General features: G+C 46.8%; 1 protein-coding gene across 8 annotated transcripts in view; it reads left to right on the forward strand.

Moving 5' to 3' along the window:
* The window catches only part of LOC147011986 (uncharacterized), a 41,523-nt gene extending 21,643 nt beyond the window's left edge, over positions 1-19,880 (forward strand). For 4 of the 8 annotated variants that reach the window (XM_085857973.1, XM_085857965.1, XM_085857972.1 and 1 more), the window contains 5 exons: positions 764-1,231; positions 2,056-2,187; positions 15,565-15,690; positions 15,946-16,014; positions 16,156-19,880. In XM_085857973.1, coding sequence (XP_085714099.1) covers positions 781-1,231; positions 2,056-2,187; positions 15,565-15,690; positions 15,946-16,014; positions 16,156-16,865 — 1,488 coding nt within the window. In that variant the 5' untranslated portion in view covers positions 764-780 and the 3' untranslated portion in view covers positions 16,866-19,880. The remainder of the gene's footprint in view (positions 1-763; positions 1,232-2,055; positions 2,188-15,564; positions 15,691-15,945; positions 16,015-16,155) is intronic. The other 4 variants (XM_085857967.1, XM_085857966.1, XM_085857968.1 and 1 more) reach the window with 4 other exon arrangements.
* The last annotated feature ends 3,759 nt before the right edge of the window (positions 19,881-23,639 follow it).

A 23,639-nucleotide genomic window follows, 5' to 3' on the forward strand; every position in this document is an offset into this window, starting at 1 on the left:
TAAATAAAGATGGGGAATGTTTAATATATATTTAATTAATTATCAAACCGGAAGTGTGTCAGTAGTGTTTACTTGAAAGGGAACTTCGTTGTAAATAGAGGGGCTGTGTATTGATTGTGTGCTGGTGGATTCCTATGTACATTCTGTGGTGGTAAGGTAAGTAGTACATTTGTGAATGTGTGCAAGCTCTGTCGGGATAGCTGAGAGGTATGCATACTCGCCTTTGAGCTCTTTAGTCTGGGTATCTATAAACTGGCACCCTGATACTCTGCATGCAGTCCAAAATCTCACCATCCAACAGATGTGTGTTAAGCTGATAGACACATCTGCTGGGACGTTGTTGGTGGACGTTAAAGAGCAGAGTAAGTCATCACCGGTACTCTGAATAAATTCCAAATTGTTGCCTACACTACAAATAGCAAGTGGTTTGGTGTTCTTGGAGGTTCCTTGTCACGAGGTTACACTGTCTACGATCTCAGTGTGTGGTTGTTTTTGAGACAGCAGCTCCTACACTGTAAACAAATTCACGTTCTGAGGTTGTTTGCATGTTGTATGTGAATGGCCATTGTTGATAAAGAAGGGCAGCCAGATTGATGACATGCTTCTGAAATGCAAAGTAAAAGTAAATGTTTGATGACTGATGTTGACCTTTACAAATCCTTGTAATTATGGCATACTACCCTCATTTTGTATGGTGCTCTACACGACTGTTCTGTTGAGATTTTACAAAAAGGTTGAGATTATTGCCATGTCTTTCTTTCAGAGGCATATAAAGTAAAAATGGCATGTGGGTTGGTGCTCGATCCGCGGCGAGACTTCCCAGCCTGGCTTTCGACCCAGGGCGTCAGTACCCGTGTGGCCCAGGCTGTGGAGCGGGAGTTGGGGATTGGAGATTACGAGGCACTGTTGGCATGTGCAGAGAGTGCACAGGTTCGCTCTGAGCTGTTTGTGCTGGCCCGGGAGCGCCTTTCCTTCGCCACGTACGCCGTGCTGAGACGTGCCGTTGAGGGTTTAGCATTCAGTCGTCAGGGCGGTGTCGAGGCACCCCACGGGGTCGATGCCCTGGGCCTTCAACCATTCCTGAGTGGCCTGCTAGAATCGATGGTGGTTCTGTTGACCAGCGTGAGTCAGGAACTCTCACTCTCTGCGCAAAGACTCGGCTCTCTTGAATTATATGCCGGCGTGTTGGAAGGAAGTGAAGAATGTCTCAGGACCTCACCTGTAGATGTTGGTGAGTATTGATTTATCTCTGCACACAAATTGTAATCTTGTTTTGTTGAAGATTGTTGAAAAAAATTCCAATCTTGTTTTGGTGTCGTTGTGTACGTACCAGGCCTTATATACCCAAAATCACTGCACATTATTGTTTAAAATTCCTCAATCGGGTGAGAACGTGAAGATCCAAATGATGTCTTATTCAATAAATTGAAGACCTACCGAGATTTGATACCATCTTTCATTTCCATAGACTTCATGAAGTATGCTGCTTAATGTGGGCGAAACATTACTCTCTCTCTCTCTCTCTCTCTCTCTCTCTCTCTCTCTCTCTCTCTCTCTCTCTCTCTCTCTCTCTCTCTCTCTCTCTCTCTCTCTCTCTCTTTCTCTGTCTCTCTCTCTCTCTCTCTCTCTCTCTCTCTCTCTCTCTCTCTCTCTCTCTCTCTCATTCTCTGTGTCTCTCTCTCTCTCTCTCTCTCTCTCTCTCTCTCTCTCTCTCTCTCTCTCTCTCTCTCTCTCTCTCTCTCTCTCTCTCTCTCTCTCTCTCTCTCTCTCTCTCTCTCTCTCTCTCTCTCTCTCTCTCTCTCTCTCTCTCTCTCTCTCTCTCTCTCTCTCTCTCTCTCTCTCTCTCTCTCTCTCTCTCTCTCTCTCTCTCTCTCTCTCTCTCTCTCTCTCTCTCTCTCTCTATCTCTCTCTCTCTCTCTCTCTCTCTCTCTCTCTCTCTCTCTCTCTCTCTCTCTCTCTCTCTCTCTCTCTCTCTCTTCCTCTGTCCCTTTATTTTCTCTTGTTCCTTGTCCTTTGTCTCTTGTCTGTCTGTCTCTGCCTTCCTCTCCTTACTAGCAGACCAAGTTATAACACCGACAGAGAGAGCTCAGAATGAAGAGGACCCTGAAGAACTGATTCCTCAACCGAATACCAGTCCCTCTCCATCCTGGCAGGGAGTGAGGATAAAGTCTGAGCCTGCTTTTGAAGGTACAATGTACCTGAATTTGGGCTGATTTATTTAATGCACATAATCATTGTTATAAAATGTACTCCAGTATTTAGGTTGTAGTTATTACTTCTGTTCATTTCGTTTGATTTAAGAATGAGATACAAACCACTAATTTAGTCTGCAACAGCTCGGCCCTATATCTCAGTGGTGAAGAATCACTTTAAAAATTCTAGTATCCTGATCTTCACCAAAATCTAATAATTTTGTCCTTGTCACACATCAACCTCTCTACCAAACTTCATCCGAATCCGTCCACAACGTTTTGAGATATCCTGTAAACAGACAAACAAACAAACTGACAGATAGACAGGGGTGAAGACATAACCTCCGTCCACCTTCGGTGGCGTCGGTAACTAAGCGAGCAGTTGAGTAGGCTCTCAAAATTATTCAAATATCCCATGATGATGCTGAAGCACAAGGTCGACTGCTTTCACCTCGCATACAGGTGAATGGTCTCTCTTTTTTTTTTTTTAAACCACCTCTTCTCTGATATTGCTCGCTCAATCATTCAGCCTTCCCTATCTATGCCAGGATGATGATGCCTGCGTTCTTCCAGTAATCTCCTCCTGGTTAAACTTCCAAAATCCAGGTTGACTGCACTCCTCAAGTCTTTAATTCCTCACTTCTCCTGTCTATGGAACTACTTTCCAGTTCCAGAGGCTGTCTTGTCTCGCTCTCCCTGACAGGACTTCAAGCAATGAGTGTACCATCATCTCTTATCATCCTCAGTTATGTTCCATGATCTTTATTACCCCATTCCTGACATTCTGACTCATGATCTGAACCCAACCATCTTATTTGCTAGTTTCAGTGTTTCCTCCTCTCCTCTTCTCCTGTTAATTCATTTCCATGATGTGTGTCCCACTGTCAGTTCTACTTTGCTCTTCCATGAGCCTCGCTCCTGTAAAAACAGGATAATAATAATAATAAACCAATGTAACCCGCAGGGTGACCCGTATCTTGCCAAAAGGTGACCACGTGTGACTTCTTTAAGGTCACACTGAGGTGAACAGAGCTGCTATCCACCAGGAGCGACTCCTTGAGGAATATCTGCCTACGAGAGATTCCGATGAGAATCGTTTTACAGAGTAACCATGAAAAATATGTGTTTGTCTCATAACGTCACCAAATGACGTCATGTCTCAAGCTTGACATATCTAGAAAGCACTCATCGAGGTGTTCAATTTGAGGTACTACACGATATGGTTCCTAAAACTTGAAAATTTGACCTTGGGGTCAAATATGTTTGACCTCAGGCGCTATAACCATGAAGGTCAAGGCCAATCGCCACCAAAAACTAATCAGCTGAGCGCCAGACCATATATTATATTCCCACAAAGTTTGGAGACGATTCGATTAAAATTACTCAAAAAATAAGGGTTTCGTCGACTCCCCTGATTTGCGACAAAGTGACCTTGACCTTCAAAATTGTATGCGCTGAAAGGGACCTCTATAGGCTTCTGATATGCGAAGTTACAAAAATTTCCAATGATAACTGTGCTCTGCAGAATTTTTAATACGTGATTACAGACAAACAAAAAAAACAAAAAAAAACATACAAGCTGACTAACATATCTTGCAAAAACTTCGTTTTGGCAAGATAATAATAATAATAATAACTAGAACTGCCACTTTATAACTGCTGGCAGTGATGACCGGGTACCCAGACGTGTCGGCCTTTGATACAACATGGGACTTTCTGCAGATGACAGTCGCAAAGTTTTGCATTGAAAGGATAAGCGGTGCCAGAGAAAACATTATTTAATAGTGATACAAACACAGGCCTGCTTCGAGACGGCACGGAACAGATGAGTTACGAACCGGGCAGCACAAAGCATTCAATTTCGTTATTACTGGCTTCCAGATTCAAATAATTAAATAATTCTGGCTCCCAAACCGCGTGACCGATCAGGTTGAAATTTTAAACTTTTATTTCGCATGTCACCTGAATTATAAATCTGAAGTTTCGCATATATAGAGGCAGCGGTTCCAGAGTAAACATTAATTAATATTTATCCTTCAATCCAAGATGGCGGCCAAACCATGTGACTTGTGATGTCATAATTTGCACCACGTGTGCAAACACGATGGTGGATGATAACTGCAAATTTTCGCTTCTCCAGGTTAAGCAGTTCCAGAGAAAACATTATTTAATATTTTTCTTAAAACCAACATGGCTGCCAAACCCTGGGCCCGATCGCGTTGAAATTTCAAACCCTCATTCCGCATGAACGTTCCACCATAAACTTGATGTTTCACATTTATTGATGCAGTAGTTCCAGAGTAAACATTAATTAATATTTTTCCTTCAATCCAATATGGCTGCCAAACGTTGCATCGTACCTCAAAAGGGGGTGGGAACTTTTTATTCGTCATGGAGAGGCGGTCATAGTGGTGGAGTTTCGCCTGGATCTGTTCAGCCGTTTCAGAGAAAAAGACGTTTGAAGATATTGTTTTTCAATCCAAGATGGCTGACGAACCATGTGACCTATGACATCAGAAATGTATATTCTGCTTCCAACTGGGTATTGGAACACGTACGTGAAGTTTCGTGTTAATCGGTAAAGGTGCGTTTTTCAATCCAAGATGGCCGCCAAACCATGTGACGTGTGACATCATAATTTTTACCAAGCGTGCATACTGCCTGCTAGATGATAATTACAAATTTTCGATTCGTTTGGTTAAGCGGTTCCAGAGAAAACATTATTTAATATTTTTCTGAAATCCAAGATGGCGGCCAAACCATGTGACTTATCAATTCGAAATTAACAAACTTATATCGCCTTCCTGTCCCGAATATAGTTCTGAAATCTCCCCTTCATTGGGCCAACGCTTCTGGAGAAGAAGATGTTTGAAGGTTTTCGGGTTTTTTCAAGATGGCCGCCAAACCATGTGACCGATCAAAAACAAATTAACAAACTTGAGAAAGGACCTCATGGGGAATATATCTGTGAAGTTTCGTCTTCATCTGTCTTGCCCTTCTGGAGAAGAAGATTTTTAAAATTTATTCATTTTCAATCCAAGATGGCTGCCGAACCTTGTGACCGAGGATATCATGAATTTAAATTCTGCTTTCCATCGTCGACCCGAACAAGTGTGTGAAGTTTTGTGTAAATCGGATAAAGTCTATTTTTCTATCCAAGATGGCCGCCAAACCATGTGACTTCTGAGGTAAAAATTTTTACCATGTATGCAGACTTGAGGGAGGAAGGCACTTGCAAATTTTCGCTTCGATGGCTTATGAAATACCAGAGAAAACATTATTTAATATTTTTCTTAAATCCAACATGGCGGCCAAACCATGTGACCTATCACTTTGCAATTAACAAACTTGCATCGCATACATATCCCGAATATAGTTGTGAAATCTCGCCTTCATGGGACCAGCGCTTCTGGAGAAGAAGATGTTTGAAGGTTTTAGGGTTTTTTCAAGATGGCCGCCAAACCATGTGACGTATCAACAACAAATTAACAAACTTGAAAGAGGACCTCAGGGGGAATGTGCGTGTAAAGTTTCGCCTTAATCTGCATAGCCGTTCTGGAGAAGAAGATTTAAAAAAAAAACACTAAAAAACAAGATGGCGGCCGAATTACGTCATCGATGACGTCAAAAAAAACATTTTCGTCAGTGATTTTTGGCGTAGATGATGCTCAGAATTTTTCAGATTTTTCCCATATGGCGTTCTACTTGACGAATTTTCACCGGTATATCGCTTCACCTATGACGTCACGAAAAATCACACGTGTTCCCCATAGGGAGCTTAGTAAAATGTATCAAACGAAAATTTTTTCCATTGCACGGTTTCCGAGATACAGATGTCCAAAGTTTATCGCTTTTTTCAAGATGGCGACCGTACCACGTGACCAATGACGTCATAATTATAACGTGATTGTGCTATCAAAAAAGATACATACTATGGTGAAAATTTCCTGTCGATCGGACTTAGTGTTCCAGAGAAAATGATTTTTAAAGCGAAAAAGGGTGCAAAATGCCGGCGGAAGAATAATAATAATAATGCGTAATAATAAACAGAAGAAAAACAATAGGGTACCCTGTACTCACAGGGTACCCTAATAATAATGGTAGCTTTTCGGTGTTGTCGGGAAAGTTTTTTAGTTATCGTGCCTGAATGTCGTGGTAATTATTTTGGTGAATGTAAATCATTAGCAGGAGCCCGTGACAAAAATACCACAATAGAAAAAAGAAAAAAAAAGGAAGCCTTTTATTCTTGCACTGGTTGAGAGGTTTTATATTTCTTAACATGGGAGGGAGAATTTCTAAAAAATGGGAGGTTATATAAATACATTTTTTTAACAGGAAATAATGGGGTTTTTTCGAGAGTGATTGAGGCAGTGGTCTGTTGCCTATACACTGCCCAGGTTCAATTTCTGTCTGATTAAAAAAAAAAATCCTGAGGTTTGGATTAATTTGAAGCAACATTGACTGAATTTTTAAGTGGAGAAGCTGCTTCAATATTTGGGTATGTCCTTCTGTCTGTCAAAAATGAATAAGAAGAAGAAGAACCTCTTTAACTGACTGTGTTTAATGCTAAGGGCTTCTGAAGGGTAATTCTCATGGGTTTCTTTCGTGTCTAGGCTTTGCCAATTTCATATTAAAACATTACAAAGTGTGATTGAATTATTTATTTATATCTCCCCGAGGAACATTTGTGTTTCAGGGTGTAACAGACAGACTGCATTTGTCATCATATACATATACTGTATATATATATATATATATATATATATATATATATATATATATATATATATATATATATATATATATATATATATATATTGTTGCGGTATTCGCGCCCGCCGGCGTGCTGACGGCCACGTAACTCGAATCGCGGCACGTCGCCCACCGGACGGACAATCCAGTCGTGACCCTCTCGGACTAACGCCGGGAACCAGTCACGGGTGGACCTTTCGGTCTCACCGCGATCGAGCCAATCAGCCCCCGCGTGGGATAGGGTTGCTCGCCAAATTCGACCTACCTAAGTACCCACGCGGAGGGTAGACCGGGCGATCGCACCTCGCCGCAGGTCGACTTCGGACACGGGCCACTTAGGCGACCCGTTCCGTACTATCAGAATAACCGAGCGGTGTTATCGTCGACCTCGACGGTTCGATTAATTATCGGGCGTATTCAGCCCACTACCAACCCTTTACGTGAAGCAAGATGAGGATTCAATGAAGGAAAAGACGAAGCGAAGCGGGAAACAGTTCAACACAAAGCACATTTATTCGCGGCACACGGGAGCACACATATACAATTCCACCAAATGCACACAGAAAAGACACAATGTAATTTACACAAAAAGCAAATGTAAAAGCGAAAACACAATGCAGAGCTAATACCGACTACCGAGCACACGGCAACACTTATACAATTCTACTTCACAGACGGCGCCGACAACACATACCCAAAACCAAGGAAAAGAATACCCTCAAGGATGAGGCGGGCCTGAGGCCGAGACCGGGTCGCGCCTACCCGTCTGGTGATGAGACGCGGAGCGGCGATGGTGCCTCAACTCCGCGGGCCTCGCGGACAGTGTCTGGTAGGGGGTGGGAAAGGGGCCCCCTTGGTCGCACTATCTCAGCGCGGGGGGAAACAGGAGGGGGTTGCTGATGCTCGGGGTATAGAGGATTTTTATTATCCCGCGACGAGCGTCTCCACCTCGGCCAGGTCGCGCTGTCGGCCTCCCAGGGGTGCAGCTCCCTGCACGACGCGAGCACCCCCTCGTCCGCCCTCGCCGCCTCTCCACAGCTCCGTCCCCTCCGTTCCGACTCCAACGCACACGACGACCAGCTCCTTCCACCGCCCGCGAAGTCTTGACTCTCTGTTTCCGACTCTCCTACTCTCCTACTCTCCGCCTCTGGACTCTCCTACTCTCCGCCTCTGGACTCTCCTACTCTCCGCCTCTCGACTCCCTGGACTGACGAACACGGTCCTTTTATCAGCCCCGTAGCTTCGCCCTCTCATCTTTGACCCCCTCCCTTCGACCTTTCACCTCGCTCCCCATTGGCCCGAGAAAAAGTGGGCGTGAAGGCTTTTTGATCCATAAATTTGCATATATCGATCGCCCTGGGGGCGGGGCCAATTCGCCCCTCGCTCACCGATTGGACGGCAAAAAGTGGGCGTGTGTCGTTTTTGATCCGTTTTTGAAGCACAAAATCCGTGATTTTGTACACGCTGTTCGGCGCGCGCCCTGCACGAGTCCAACACCGGTACCCACAGCGGGGCAAGAACGGTGGCGATGCGACGGTTGCGAGGTGTGACGGGAAGGTCGTGGCGGTTGTGGTGAAGCGGCGTTGTGGTTGGTGGTTGATGTTGTGGTTGTGGTGGTAATCATGGCGGTTGGTCCAAAATAAAGATAGCAAAAGAAAAACGGCTATCCTGAAGAGTCGCAGCACGCATAAATGACATGTATTCCCACTAGACAACGGGTTTGGGCCTAACTACACATGTACTTACCGAGATACCTTACCTAAGGGACCTGAATGGTGGTTTGCGAATTTGGTAACCACAACACTACCCCCTCCCCTTTTTACAGACTCGTCCCGAGTCGTCAAATTTTCGTGTGCCATCATGTGTAGTTTTCCCCTAGTACATTTTACCTACGGATCCCTGAGTGCGACATTCATGGTATTCGTGTCCCCAAAATAAATAACCTGAGGGCTGCGTAACTATCTAAACAAACTCACTCACACGGACGACTTAAATAAAATTGCCGGCGCTAAGACATACATGCCGGGGGCGCACTCATATTTACAGTACATCTTAACCTTAACTTACAAATTTTACACTAAACCATGGCCCAGGATCATTGAACTCTGCAAAAGAAAAGCAGTTAGCAGGGAGCCAGGCTGCCCGCATGCAGTCTCTGGCTCAAAACAATGCAGGTGACAGGGAACGTGGCTGGCTGCTCACACGCAGTCCAAGGCCTTCCCTTTTGAACTGAACGCAGTGAACCACAACGGTGCATGGGCTGCACAAACGCAGTCTCCGTGCCAGCTCAAGTGGCACACGCAATGAACACAACGAATGGATGGATGAATGGATGGATGAATGGATGGACGCAAACACGGTGCACGGGCCGCCACTGCAGGCCCGTGTTGTAGCTGCCAACAGGGCAGTTCTTGCAGCTTGCAAACTGTTGCTTTCTGATCCTGGCGCACATGGAAACGAACAGGGGGGGGGGGGCAAAGCAAAAATTGAACGGGGCTGGTGAACGTGGGCAGTGGGCATGGCATGGCAAAGGCAGCAGGCAAACACAGCCCGCAGAAGAAGGCCGCTGCAGGCAAACACAGCCGGCAGATGAACTGGCCGGCACAGGCCTTGAAGAAAAACAGCCAGCAGATGAACTGGCCGGCACAGGCCTTGCAGAAAAACAGCCAGCCGGCAGACGATCCAGCCGGCACAGGCCTTGCAGCTAAGCAGCTGCAGATGAAGCTGGCCAGCCTTTGCCGTTCAGTGGAGGTTGGTGGAGGGAGTGCGGTGGTGCTGGCCACTTGGACCTACCTACCTGTCTCCCTCCCAACCTATCGCCTTTGCCTGTCACTGTACATACCCACTCCCTTAATTTGTCAAACCCCAATTTAGCCCCAACTTAATTTTTTTCTGTTGTTTTTATTTTTACTCCCCCACTATAAATCGTCCCCTAACCCCCTTTATCGTCCTTGTTCGGCTAACCTATCCTGTCACCTAGCCTACTCCCAACCCCTACGTTCCCTTCCCGGAGGGGAACAAGGGAGAGCTAACGTCCTGTGTCGAGGCCCAACGAAGCCTCAGAATGGCCTCTCCAGAGTTCGGCGATCTATAACCAAAGTGGGTCCAGCGGCCCACAACGACAGCGAGGGGATGGATGGTGCGGAGGGGTACACTTCCTAATCTACCCTATCCATTTAACTGTTAAACTACCCCGGGCTTTCAACAAGCGCCTCTCGCTTAAAGTATTGGTTCTAACAACCCAGATTCCCGTCGCCTGTGTTGGTGTCCTCACAATTTCGGGCCTCGCCCCCCAATTTTCTCTCCGTGCCCTCACACGGTCTCCTGGCTGGGACACGTGGCTCCCTTTGGCAGGCACGACCCTCTGCCGAATCTCCCGCTATGGCACCCCCGGGCACTACACTGCCTCCGAGCCTACCAGCTCCCTAACACCGGGGAGTGCCCCCCATGGCACCTCCCCTGAAACGCACACGTGGCAGGCCAGCCTCCCGGGCCCCTTTCCGAGGGTCACCCGTGCCCACAACACTGCCCACGCGGCTAATGGCGCCCGGGCCCCCGCACCAAGAACGCGCACCCGTGCCCACGACGCTATCCCGGCCCCCATGGGCCCTTGGCCTACCACGGCCGACTAGCCTGGTGCCCGGGGTACCCACTCAGCGATACTCACCTTTCGCAGCCACGCTCCCAAGCCCGTCAACAGGGCTCCTGCACCCCTCCAAATGGGTCTCGAGCCTACTTTCCCACCAACAGCAAAACGACCTCCATTTTTCAATTTGACTAACCCAGCTAACTCACTTTACTCTGACCCCGGGGTCCCTTGGGCGGGAGTCACTCCTCCCCCCAATCACTCATCGCACCATGCATTCCCCATCCGCTCCATTCACACAGACCCGCTGGCCTCACTCACTCATCATGTACTCGCCTCACAACTCTTCAATACACACACCGCTGAACTCTGCCATCCTTCTAACTGCACCCCCTAACTAACTCGTGCTCCCACGTCGTCCCTTAAACTACAGCACGTTCCATTTAACACTACGTAGCTAAACTACGTCCCCTCTACACACTCACTGTCAGTCACTGTCCTCAAATGTCCCAAAAATCAATTTATTTCCCAACCTAAATCTGGCTACAATCCCTCTAACTAATCCATTCCACGGACTCCATGAGGACTTACCCCTGCCCCATGAAGTCGGTCTAACTAAGCTAACCCTTCCCCCTAACTAGTTTCCATCCTGTGCCCAGGGTAAGGGGGTCTCCACCCCTTGCCCAGGAATCCTGTGCACCCGAAAGTGAGGCTTGTTCTTTTTTTTTTTTTTTTTCTTTACATGCGCAGCGCCAGCGCGGCAACTCGCGCACTTTGCACCTGCCCGTGACGTCATGCAGCTGCACGTGTTCCTCGTCCCTCCTTGGACGATACCATCCGGCAGAGATACCCCTCCTGCCGGATTCCAACCACGCGTGCAACCATGACGTCACCGTGCGCAAAAAAAAAAAAAACACAAGCCCCACGTCTCGAGGGGTTCCCCACGCGAACACATGTGCTTTGCCCGTTGGAGCTTAACACACACGATCGCGTGGAGAACCCATCCGGTCCAAATCCGTAGTCCTGCCTAAACTTTGTCCGTCCGCGGGATCGGCAAATCCACCGCGTGCGTTTCCGGACCGGGACTTCACTCTCGCAAGCGAGCACGTGGGGGTCTCGTGCGTTGCACAGCACGAACCGCGTGCTCACTGCTGGGTGAACCCGGCACGGTCCCCGAAACAACTACAGCCGCTACTCGGCTTTCTTTCATCACATGTCGCCGTCTCCGTCTCCATTCCACACACGCATACCTGCGTGTTACGACGCACACAGTCCACTCCATCGCATTCACACCGGGAGACGCGGCTGCGTGCTCCCGCATGCCAACCGACATCTCCCTCACATACCGCTCTCTCACACACACGGTCTCCCTTGCACACAACGACCTTGCACACGGCCGTTCACCCACGCGTGCCTCACTCACACAAACCATACTACTTACACACGCGGGGGAACTCACCCGCGGTGCCTCATCCACACTCCGTGCCTCACTCACACACGCGGGGGCACTCACCCGCGGTACCTCACTCATACACACGGCGACACTCAAACACGCGGTCTCTTCCACACACGGTGCCTCACCCACACACGCGGGGGCACTAACCCGCGGTGCCTCACTCACACTCCGTGCCTCATCCACACACGCGGGGGCACTCACCCGCGGTTCCTGATCCACACACCGTCCCTCATCCACACACGCGGGGGAACTCAACCGCGGTGCCTCATCCACACACGGCGTGCTGGGAAGCACGTACTCTGGCACCATCGCCACCACACCACTCACACACGGGGTCGCTTCCACACACGGGATTCGTGTCCCCACAAGGGTCTCCGGGGGCTCTATACCCCCCAAGCTTTCCGTGCACCCGTTCACAGCACCCGTCCCCTCAACCTCGCAAAGCACGACCGAACTCACCTGGTCGTGACTCGCCTCAAGGGGGCATACTCCCTCCCCTCGTTCCTGGAGGAGGCCATCCAGCTGCTCGCACCGGGTCCCTGCACGCTCCGCGAGCTCACCCCCATTGTCCTCCACTACCTCCGTGTGTGTGTGCGCGTCACTTACCCCGTCTTCATCGTGTTTATTGGTCTCTGCTTCTTTCTGGCGTCTTTCCCTTATCTTTATGTAGGTCAACCTTGCTTTCTCTTTAAGTCGCTCCCGTCCTTCCCTGTTTTTCACTCCTTGCTCTTTCACGATCTCCGCGTACCTCATCCTTGCTTTCCGTATTAATTGTTCTTTTCTCTCCCTCCCAATTACTTTCACCTCGTCTCTTGTCTCCCGAATTATTTTCTTACCCGCCTCCACCGCGGGCCTGTCAGCCGTTGCACCCCCTTCCAGCTCGTTTGCTTCTTCACGTGGAGTCGCCATTTTGAGTTCCCTGCTAACGGCCTTCATGCCCGCCTGCAGGCATCGGCCCATGTTCTGCGTCTCACCCCGTAGTTCTTTCATTTCTTTTTTCATTTGCTGTGTATTCGCATCCATCGTCGTTTTCACTTCATTTGTATTTGTATCCATCTTTGCGATTATTTGTTGTGTATTCGCATCCATTCTCGCTGTCATTGCCGCCAGCATGGCGCATAGCTGGGCCATGTCGGGTGCGCTTGGGTGAGCCGTTTCGGCAAGGGTCGGCGGGTTTTGGTGGAGAGGGGGGGGAGGTGTCATACCCCGCGGTCGCTGCCGCACCCATTTCGGGCTCTGGGTTCAGTTGGGCGAGTTCATGTTCCTGCACGGGAATTCCATCCTGGGCCATGGATCCTACATTACTACACATATACATTTCTAATACCCCCGGCTCCCGCTCGCCTTGAGACGCCATCTTGCTTCTCTTAAAGGGTTAATTTGCTCGCTCGTAATTTGGAGGGAATCGGGGGTCGCTTCTCTCACCCCTGGACCGATTCCCGTGAATTTAGCCGGAGACAGGAGAGCCCGTTTTCCTGTTCTCCGATACCAGTGCCGCGAGGAGGGCGATGAATTTGTATCGCACGACCTGACACCAGTGTTGCGGTATTCGCGCCCGCCGGCGTGCTGACGGCCACGTAACTCGAATCGCGGCACGTCGCCCACCGGACGGACAATCCAGTCGTGACCCTCTCGGACTAACGCCGGGAACCAGTCACGGGTGGACCTTTCGGTCTCACCGCGATCGAGCCAATCAGCCCCCGCGTGGGATAGGGTTGCTCGCCAAATTCGACCTACCTAAGTACCCACGCGGAGGGTAGACCGGGCGATCGCACCTCGCCGCAGGTCGACTTCGGACACGGGCCACTTAAGCGACCCGTTCCGTACTATCAGAATAACCGAGCGGTGTTATCGTCGACCTCGACGGTTCGATTAATTATCGGGCGTATTCAGCCCACTACCAACCCTTTACGTGAAGCAAGATGAGGATTCAATGAAGGAAAAGACGAAGCGAAGCGGGAAACAGTTCAACACAAAGCACATTTATTTGTGGCACACGGGAGCACACATATACAATTCCACCAAATGCACACAGAAAAGACACAATGTAATTTACACAAAAAGCAAATGTAAAAGCGAAAACACAATGCAGAGCTAATACCGACTACCGAGCACACGGCAACACTTATACAATTCTACTTCACAGACGGCGCCGACAACACATACCCAAAACCAAGGAAAAGAATACCCTCAAGGATGAGGCGGGCCTGAGGCCGAGACCGGGTCGCGCCTACCCGTCTGGTGATGAGACGCGGAGCGACGATGGCGCCTCAACTCCGCGGGCCTCGCAGACAGTGTCTGGTAGGGGGTGGGAAAGGGGCCCACTTGGTCGCACTATCTCAGCGCGGGGGGGAAACAGGAGGGGGTTGCTGATGCTCGGGGTATAGAGGATTTTTATTATCCCGCGACGAGCGTCTCCACCTCGGCCAGGTCGCGCTGTCGGCCTCCCAGGGGTGCAGCTCCCTGCACGACGCGAGCACCCCCTCGTCCGCCCTCGCCGCCTCTCCACAGCTCCGTCCCCTCCGTTCCGACTCCAACGCACACGACGACCAGCTCCTTCCACCGCCCGCGAAGTCTTGACTCTCTGTTTCCGACTCTTCTACTCTCCTACTCTCCGCCTCTGGACTCTCCTACTCTCCGCCTCTGGACTCTCCTACTCTCCGCCTCTCGACTCCCTGGACTGACGAACACGGTCCTTTTATCAGCCCCGTAGCTTCGCCCTCTCATCTTTGACCCCCTCCCTTCGACCTTTCACCCCGCTCCCCATTGGCCCGAGAAAAAGTGGGCGTGAAGGCTTTTTGATCCATAAATTTGCATATATCGATCGCCCTGGGGCGGGGGCCACCCGCCCCTCGCTCACCGATTGGACGGCAAAAAGTGGGCGTGTGTCGTTTTTGATCCGTTTTTGAAGCACAAAATCCGTGATTTTGTACACGCTGTTCGGCGCGCGCCCTGCACGAGTCCAACACCGGTACCCACAGCGGGGCAAGAACGGTGGCGATGCGACGGTTGCGAGGTGTGACGGGAAGGTCGTGGCGGTTGTGGTGAAGCGGCGTTGTGGTTGGTGGTTGATGTTGTGGTTGTGGTGGTAACAATGGCGGTTGGTCCAAATTAAAGATAGTAAAAGAAAAACGGCTATCCTGAAGAGTCGCAGCACGCATAAATGACATGTATTCCCACTAGACAACGGGTTTGGGCCTAACTACACATGTACTTACCGAGATACCTCACCTCAGGGACCTGAATGGTGGTTTGCGAATTTGGTAACCACAACAATATATATATATATATATATATATATATATATATATATATATATATATATATATATATATATATATATATATATATAATTTGTAGAATATAGATATATAATCTGGCATCTTTTCTTTTCTATTTGCAAACTACGCAATGAGAGAGCATGTTAAATGTTATTATTCTCTTGTTATTTGGTGTAATGGTTGCATAAGATGGACATATTTTTATGGTCCAGTGACATTCAGGTTGCCACTGAAAAGAGTCCTTGTTCCAAACAACAAATTGCTGATGTTTGGAGATTCATTGCTTTGTTGTTCCAGGCAAGGTTACACAGGAAGCACAGCTGGCTCCTACAGTGGAGCAGGAGAGCGTGCGTGTGGTCGAGCAACCCCATGGAGGGGCTCCGGATCCCCCACAGAACCAGGACAGGACCCGGAGGGGGAAAGGTGAGCATCGCTCCAGCATGATTTGTCATTGTGTTCAAGGAAAAGTTTTCAAGACAGTTCCCAATCGTGAAGATTAATTTGCTTTTGTTTCTGATGAGTATCACAAGCCAACTTTATTCCTTATTTTTACACCAGTCGAGCACCGTTCGTGTTTTTAAGTCAATGCACGTGTTTTTCACATTTAAACACATGGTGCATGTTAAAAAGTCAGTTTTAACACCAAGTGTGAAATTGACTGCATGCTATCTGCAACAGTTGTTTTCCCAGCTGTTCTCACAAAGGCGGAGATGATGGAGTGTGAGAGAGGCTTTGATAGCACTCGAGGTGGGTTTAGCGTCTACTTTTTTTAACAACTGTGACCATGCTGGCTATGTCGAGGCGGGCTGGTGATGCTGCACAAGGATTTTGCTTCACTGTAAGAAAGTTTGCTTTTTTTTGTTTTTTTCCTTGAACGTTACTCCACAGCAGAGGAAAAAGGCAATGAGCTGAACACGTACATGTTTCCTATCAAAGCGCTCCGCACGACCCATCAGCACATGCACGGCGCATCCAGCCAGGATCCCTCTGAACACTTCTTGGCGTCACGCTGCTCAGACGGTGCCACCTGGACTGGCTGTGGAAGTGAAAATTCAGAGGTCGCCAGCAAAGCGTGCCGACAAATCAAAGAGCAGAGTGGATCTGACTCTGGCGCACTGTGCCGTTCCGAAGAATGGCCATCACCCTCGTCCATGCTGGCGCAGCCGGATGAAATGGCCAGCATGGGAGTTGATTGGGGGTTGCCATCGGTGTCCAAGGTGGGCCGTAGGGCAGGTGCTAACAGTAGCGGTAGCAGTGGTGGAGGGACAGGCTGGGCATGCTGCGATGGAGAACGTCGCTTTCACTGTGAAGAGTGCGGCATGCGTTTCACTCACTCTCATGTACTCATTCGGCATAAAAGACGGCACACGGGGGAACGACCGTTCTCCTGTGAATCCTGCGGGAAACGCTTTTCCCGCTCCTGCAGCTTAGCACGACACCGGCGCACGCACGTCCGTCCGACTGGCCTTCCATACGTAGGTGAACTGTATCTCGCCGAGCCTCGGAGCCAGGCCGGTACCAATGACCGGACAAGTCTTGAGGATTCGCACGGGCAGCCCGGAGCCATCGACATTAATGACACAAAAGCCCAACCTTAGGGTTAATTCTTCCTGAACCTGAATCCAAGGTATTGTTCTGTTACCTAGTTGCACAGTAATATGGCCGTAATCTCCACGGGGACACCTTGATATAAGTACTTTCTCCTGGATTTCTGAACCCAACCCTTTCCTCAGCATATACCTGAAAGTTGCTCAATCCCGTTTATCATTTGGGCTGTTCGATGATTGACTGAGGATTATTTTTATCCTCATGTTTCACATGCAGGAGTGGTTGCAAATGTCATTTGAGCAGGAAAGCTGGTGGAGAGTTCTGCTGGTTTCAGCAAAGGAGCTTTTATGTTTTTTTTTAACCTAATGGCAGATTCGATCCTGAAGGGGAAAAAGAGATTGTCGGTTTCCTCTGGGCTCTGTGAAAGCGCTTAATTTTTTTTGCATACGCGAGAATCTTGCTTGTACAAATATGTAAAACAATAATAATATTATTCTATGCATCATTATTAACGTAACCCTCCACTGCAAAGTTTGTATGAAAATTAATTGGCACTTGTTTCCACTTCGCTTAAGGCATCCCTCAATACCCAGTAGTTTCTGAGTAATGCAACCCTCGGTGATGAGGCTTTGTTAGACCTATAGCTGCTTTGAGCCACAACCAAAGAGGGGTCTGTTCCCCTATTTTAGTAAGGATTGTTTGACCACTAATGTTTGGCTTTTAGAGTAATGATTCCATTTTGGGGCTGGGAGCACAGCTCCGAGGTATGCGCACTCACCTCTGAGCTGTCTGGCGTAGGTTCTAATATCGAGCCGACTATAAACTGTCACCCAGGTGTTTCACAGCCAGAGCGGCGCACCAATGTATCTGTCATCCTTCAGATGAATGTTAAACTGTGGATGTGCTGTCTGCTAGCATCATTTGGTGGATGTTCATGATTCGATGGTGTCCTTTGAGAAGAATGGATGAGCCAGCGCTTGAACAATTTTCAAATTCCTGCTCTTGCCTACAGCGACAGGGGTCACTGCATTAGTGGCAGCTGAAAAAGGAACAGGTCATTCAGCTTTTTCTTAATGGAAGCGAGTATCTAGCGAGCTGAAGGATTCACGCTGCAGTACCCTTCGACCTATGGTAAATGGGGTGGGTGATCGTGTGCAAGTAAATATACCTACTCGCATCATTGGGTGCATGGTGACACCTCGCCCAACGAAAACCAAATCCTACAAACGGGATAATAAGCAGGGGGCATATACATCAATTTGCAAGAGATTAGTCAGGTTAATCATTTTGTTGTATCATTGCTGAGAGTGTTTGTCATTGCCCTCACTGATGCAGTGCCCCCTGTAGGTTAGAGCAGAAAATTGTAATTTGGCCAGTGCCGGCAATAACTCGCCAACTCTTCACAAAAGACACCATGGGACCTTTAGCAACCACCAACTAATTCCAGCGGCTAGGACACCCGAGTTTAAGGTCCACCAGAGGGAAGGTGCACATATTGATGATTCTCCCCAAGTGCGAATCACAAGGATGACCGTTTTTTCCAAACAAAATTCAACCCCAGGCGATATAGATTCGAGTGTGCATACCTCTCGGCTGTCGTGCCAGCCCATTAATCAGGTTAAGAATGTCTTTTTAAACTTTTCTGCATTCTTTGCTCACGAGACGAGGCAGCCTGGCTGGGAGATGTGAGACACAGCCATCCTAAGATAAACGTCTCATTTATCTGATTTTCTCTGCACCACCGACCCGTTGAGTAATGTTGCACCACACAGTTTCTACACACGACTCCACTTGCATCTCATAAAGAACCGGCAAGGTTTTTCAAACTTTCCCACCTGTGTTTTAACAGTACAATAAATTGTTTTCCAGCTTGATCCTCATAAATTAATTCAAGCAAAATGACTTTGACCAACTTGGCATGCTGCAAGCTGCACGTAACAGGTCACAGCTGTGATTTTTGTATCCAAACTTCTTCATATACATTCGACAGGGTTTTCTCAGTAAAATTATGGGAGGGTCCACTTCCTTCCACACTCGCATAAAACCACCAACTTCAACTGCTGGCTCACCGGGGCTACCGATGGGGTTCCACAGAAGCCGAACGAGGTCACACTTTCGTATGCAGCACTTGTCTGCTGGTTGCCATCTCTGCTGAGATTGTGGCCTCGCGACTGATGCATTGTCCCCGGTAGGTTTGGATTTTTGGCAAGGGTGCCGGCGATAGCTCGCTGCCTAATGACCGAAATCAATGTAAATGCTTTCTTCCATTTGAATTCCAGCTGCAACAGTGTCTATTTCAGTGCAATGTGAATGCAGAATTGGGTGGTAATGCTTATATGTGAAGTTATATAAACAGATTAATTTTTTTTAATTTATCTTAATATTTGGTAACCAGCTAATAGCGATTGATACATGCCTACGAGAAATGATTTCATCATTTTGAATTACTTGGCTTAGTTCCGCAAGTAAGGAAGGACTCGATCTCTGTCATAATCACAATAGCCACGTGGACGAAGAAACCATGGGAGTTTGTTCCAAAAACTCCTCCATCTCGTGCTGTCATTTCCTCTCCTCCGTGGCCTTTTGTCCTGTGAATGAGGCAATTTTATGACAGCTCCGTCGTCACCTTTTCACCGAAGGTTTTGTATCAAGATGTTGGTGGACACTGGTTAAGTTTGAGCAGCATTTTGATGGAACTCCTTTTCCGATTAGTGCACAGAGCTTATTTCTGAGAACTACTCGGTAGTTCTGCTTCTCAAACTTCAAAGGAAATATTTGTACATTCTTCAGTCTTGTTACACGATTTAGATTTTGTACATTAAACATTTATAATTAGCACTCTGCTTTCAAAAGTATGGAGGGTTTTCTTTTTCTTTTTTAATGTGCCATGAGAAAGCAATTTGTACAGCAGGTGCAGATGGCATTTTTTTTCTTTTGTGCCTCGCTGCGTTGCAAACCAACCTTTTCACGTATCATAGCACCATCAATGATGACCCTTTTTGTAAACCCATGCTGCTCTTATTGGTGTGTACACGCATTTACAAATAAAATTCATCTTTACCACCGAGGTCATCTTTTTTTTAACCACACTGCTGTTCATTACCTGTTTTGGACAGAATTTCTTTCCGATGCCTTAATTTCCTCCCAACAATGGGGGCAAACAGCTATTGAATATCATGCAGTTTAAATTACTAATACAGTAGTTTGAAACTTCCACAATCCCTTGTTGCTTTTTCGTCCCCCACCCCTCTGCCAAGGTTTGAGACGGGGGTATTAACATGAGCGCCGTCCATCCATGTACATGATTTAAAAAAAAAAAAAACGTTCAAGATTTAGCTTTCATATGACATATCTATTCCTCATACCACCCAAAAGGCAGGGGACCAACGATCAGCTCCTCGTTAAATAAAGCTTGAGGGTTGTAGAAGAACTGACATCCAAGATAAGAAGTCAACACACCTACAGGTGTGGGAGAAATTGGTGGATAATGGAGAAGCACAACAAAGGGCAGATTGTGGCACAAAGGACAAGCAGACGAGAGAGGGTAAATGTAACCGATGTGCCGGCCCAGGTGGCCGAACCAAATGAGGTGAGTGGGAATAAAATTAACACGACATGATGGTAGGTCACCATCTTCAAAGGACTGGAAGGAGATAATATAATTCAGAGATATACAGTAGTTTCACAGACAAGACAAAAAGGAGTTGAGAATGTTAAGATTATGGGTAGTTTCAAGAGCATGTGTGACCAGTGTGGGGAAGGAGATTTAAAAAAAAAAGAGGAGGAAAGCTCAGATATGAGGTGTTGAGAGGATGGCAGTCACCACCCGATCTATGGTGGAAAAGAAGCAAACGCTGCATCTCGGCTTCCAACACACTAATAGTCCTCTGGGGCCTCCAGGAGTGCAAGATAAGATGCCACGTTGATATCATCTCATCAGGAAACCATCTCTGTTCATCATGGAAAATCAAATATAAATGTTTCCATCAAAATAATTTTAATGTTTCCATATCAGTATTGATCTCTCGACTCGACTAATGTTCAAACCCATAACTGGGGAGAATGTTGCCTTTGCTTTCTTTAATGCCGAAACCAACAGCATTCAAATTGGTTAACTTATAAACGATAGTTACCTTCGCATTCTGCGAAAGGTTATGTTTTGGTCGCTGTGCATTTATTTATTTGTGAATATGTGTGTTTGTTTGTTATTCGCATAACTCAGAAAGTATTAAACCGAATTGCATGAAAATTGGTGGGATGATTCGTGATTATCCAAGGACGATTTGATTAGATTTTGGGAGCGATTGGATCAAAGGTCAAGGTCATGAAAAGGTCAAAAACAAACTTTTGAGCATAACTTCCTTCATAATACAGCTATCGACATGCAACCAACGCCATATTGTTCCATGACGAAATACCTTTCGGGTACGTGGTGTCAGATTTGACGTGACGTCATCAGAAGTGCGTCAAAATGACGTCACAAGATGACGTAAATTTTCAATTTTCGACCTCAGTTTTGATCATACCATTTTGTAGGACTTACGTTAAGGACGTCACACACCAAATTTGACGTCGTTCGGACTGACCGTTATGACGTCATTGACGTTTGAACATAACGTTTTTCAATTGTGGCTAAAATGTCCCGATATTTTATATTCAAATATCTATGTAATTTGTAAAGGAAATTGTCCCAAATCCAGGCATTATGATCAGTACCAAAATATCTGCTTATTTACGAACAGGTTTTGCAAATTTACTCTATGGTCAAGGTCAATGTCACACTCAAGGTCAAAATATTCTTGTAGGCATAACTTCAGATCTAACAGAGCTATTGACATGAAACCAACGTTAAAATGTTCCGTGAAATAAGAGCTTTCAGGATGGTAGTCCGCGATTGGTAGTGACGTCAATAGAAGTGCGTCAAAATGACGTCACAAGATGACGTCATTTTTAAACTTTCGATTTTTTTCAGTGTTTATCATTCCATTTTGTTGGACTGCCCTTAATGACGTCTAACACCAAATTTGACTGATGGTTGTGACGTCATGGACGTTTTTAAATTACGTTTTACAAATGTGCCCGGAAAAAAAGTAGCGGCGGCGAAGGTATGCGCTCTACCAAGTGCCCGTTCTAGTTTACTGGTAATTTGAACGGAAAAATCGTATTGCAACAATCCAAGGATAAAATAAAATCAGATTATCGATTTAAATTTTTTTCATTTTGTTTCTTTTGAAAGTAAAACAATACCTAAGGCTACCTGTACCTTGCCAACTTTTACTAACACCCAACATTGGCCTTTCGCCGAATTCAATGCGACCAACAATGCTGATTTTATAAGAGAAGAGGAAAAAGTGAAAAACCAAGATATTTTTCAGGATCAAATTACAGACAACAAAGCACAATGGAAACACTTTAAAACAACCTGGAACTTATAACGTTGCTTGATCTAGTAGGAGTCCTTATGTAATCAGTCGATTTCAAAACATTAAAAGTGATCCGAGAATTGTCTCGATGCGTAGAATTTACGTTGCCACTTCTGAATTGGTCCATTCAAAACGGCTCGATGTCGGTGAGGATGTGCAAGCGACATACAAGTCAGTTTAAGAAATACAGCAAATGTGGTTCAGGTGCACATTTCCTGAATATGCATCAAATCAGATGAACATCTTTATTTGATCATCACTGGCCTTGAAATATGAGCAGACATCTCTCAAATCATTTGAATCACTTTAGGAACCCTTGATTCCAAATATGGATCAGGTGTCCAAACGAACGAATTGCATTGATATAATGGACCAGATGTACTGTTAATGTGTTTTGAATGGTGAGATTGTTATGCAGTACAGTATTTGGAAAAAAGGGACTTTTGCATATTTTAGTGAAATAGACTTACAAAACCAATTGTCAAGTTGTTCTGTGGATGAGGTGACTCTTGTCACAAAATGTATCATCATTCTCACCACCAATGGCAAGTCATCTAAAAATAGGACCGCACGTCGTGAATCTCACCTGGATCAGGAACAAATCACTCGAACCCCCTTAGACCCTTTAGTGATTTTTTAATGCCTGAACAAACTTTGGTCGATCAGAGGTGATGAAGGTTGTGGTCAAGTTTCATCAAAATCCTGTGTGTGGTTTCAGAGAAGAGCACGAATACCTATTTTGGGGGTCAACCCCCCCTCCCCCTCCATAGACCTCCTTAATGAGTGCAGATTTTGATGCATAACAAAGGTTTATTGACCACATCAGATATAAAGCTTGTGGCCAAGTTTCATCAAAATTGTGCGTTTGGTTCAGGCAATAATGACTGAAGTGTTTATGGACTGACTGACTCCCTCACCTGCAGACACTGCTTGATCGCATACATCAGCTCACAGGACTAAAGTCCAGGTGAGCTAAAAATGGCTGCCACGCATGTGGACATTTTAAATGATACGACTAAATAAGTGAACTCCACTCCTGGCGACGTGGATGAAGCTTAAAGTTATCAATTTCACATCATATTTGTTAACGATTCGAGATAGCATGCATCGATCCTTACCGAGTCGAGCATTTTATCAGTTGAAAGAAAATATCACACTGTTTCAGCTTCTATCACTAAAGTGTTGTCACAATTACCCAGTTAAAGCATGCCAGCCCAACAATTCTGCTGCTTTCCCATGTCCAATGTAACGATTCAGTCAAGAAATGCCATACCTCTTCTTCTGCCAAACTGAAAACACGTGTACAAGAAGAGATGGGCTCCAATGTAACAGCAGGGATCGTACATTGGTATCCAGGCTCCAGATGCGAATTGCATTTCTTGAGACGATGAGTGATCAGGA

This window comes from Eptatretus burgeri, chromosome 15, assembly GCF_056783735.1.
Source record: "Eptatretus burgeri isolate ZD-2024b chromosome 15, Ebu_testis_v1, whole genome shotgun sequence".
NCBI classification, from domain to species: Eukaryota; Metazoa; Chordata; class Myxini; order Myxiniformes; family Myxinidae; genus Eptatretus; species Eptatretus burgeri.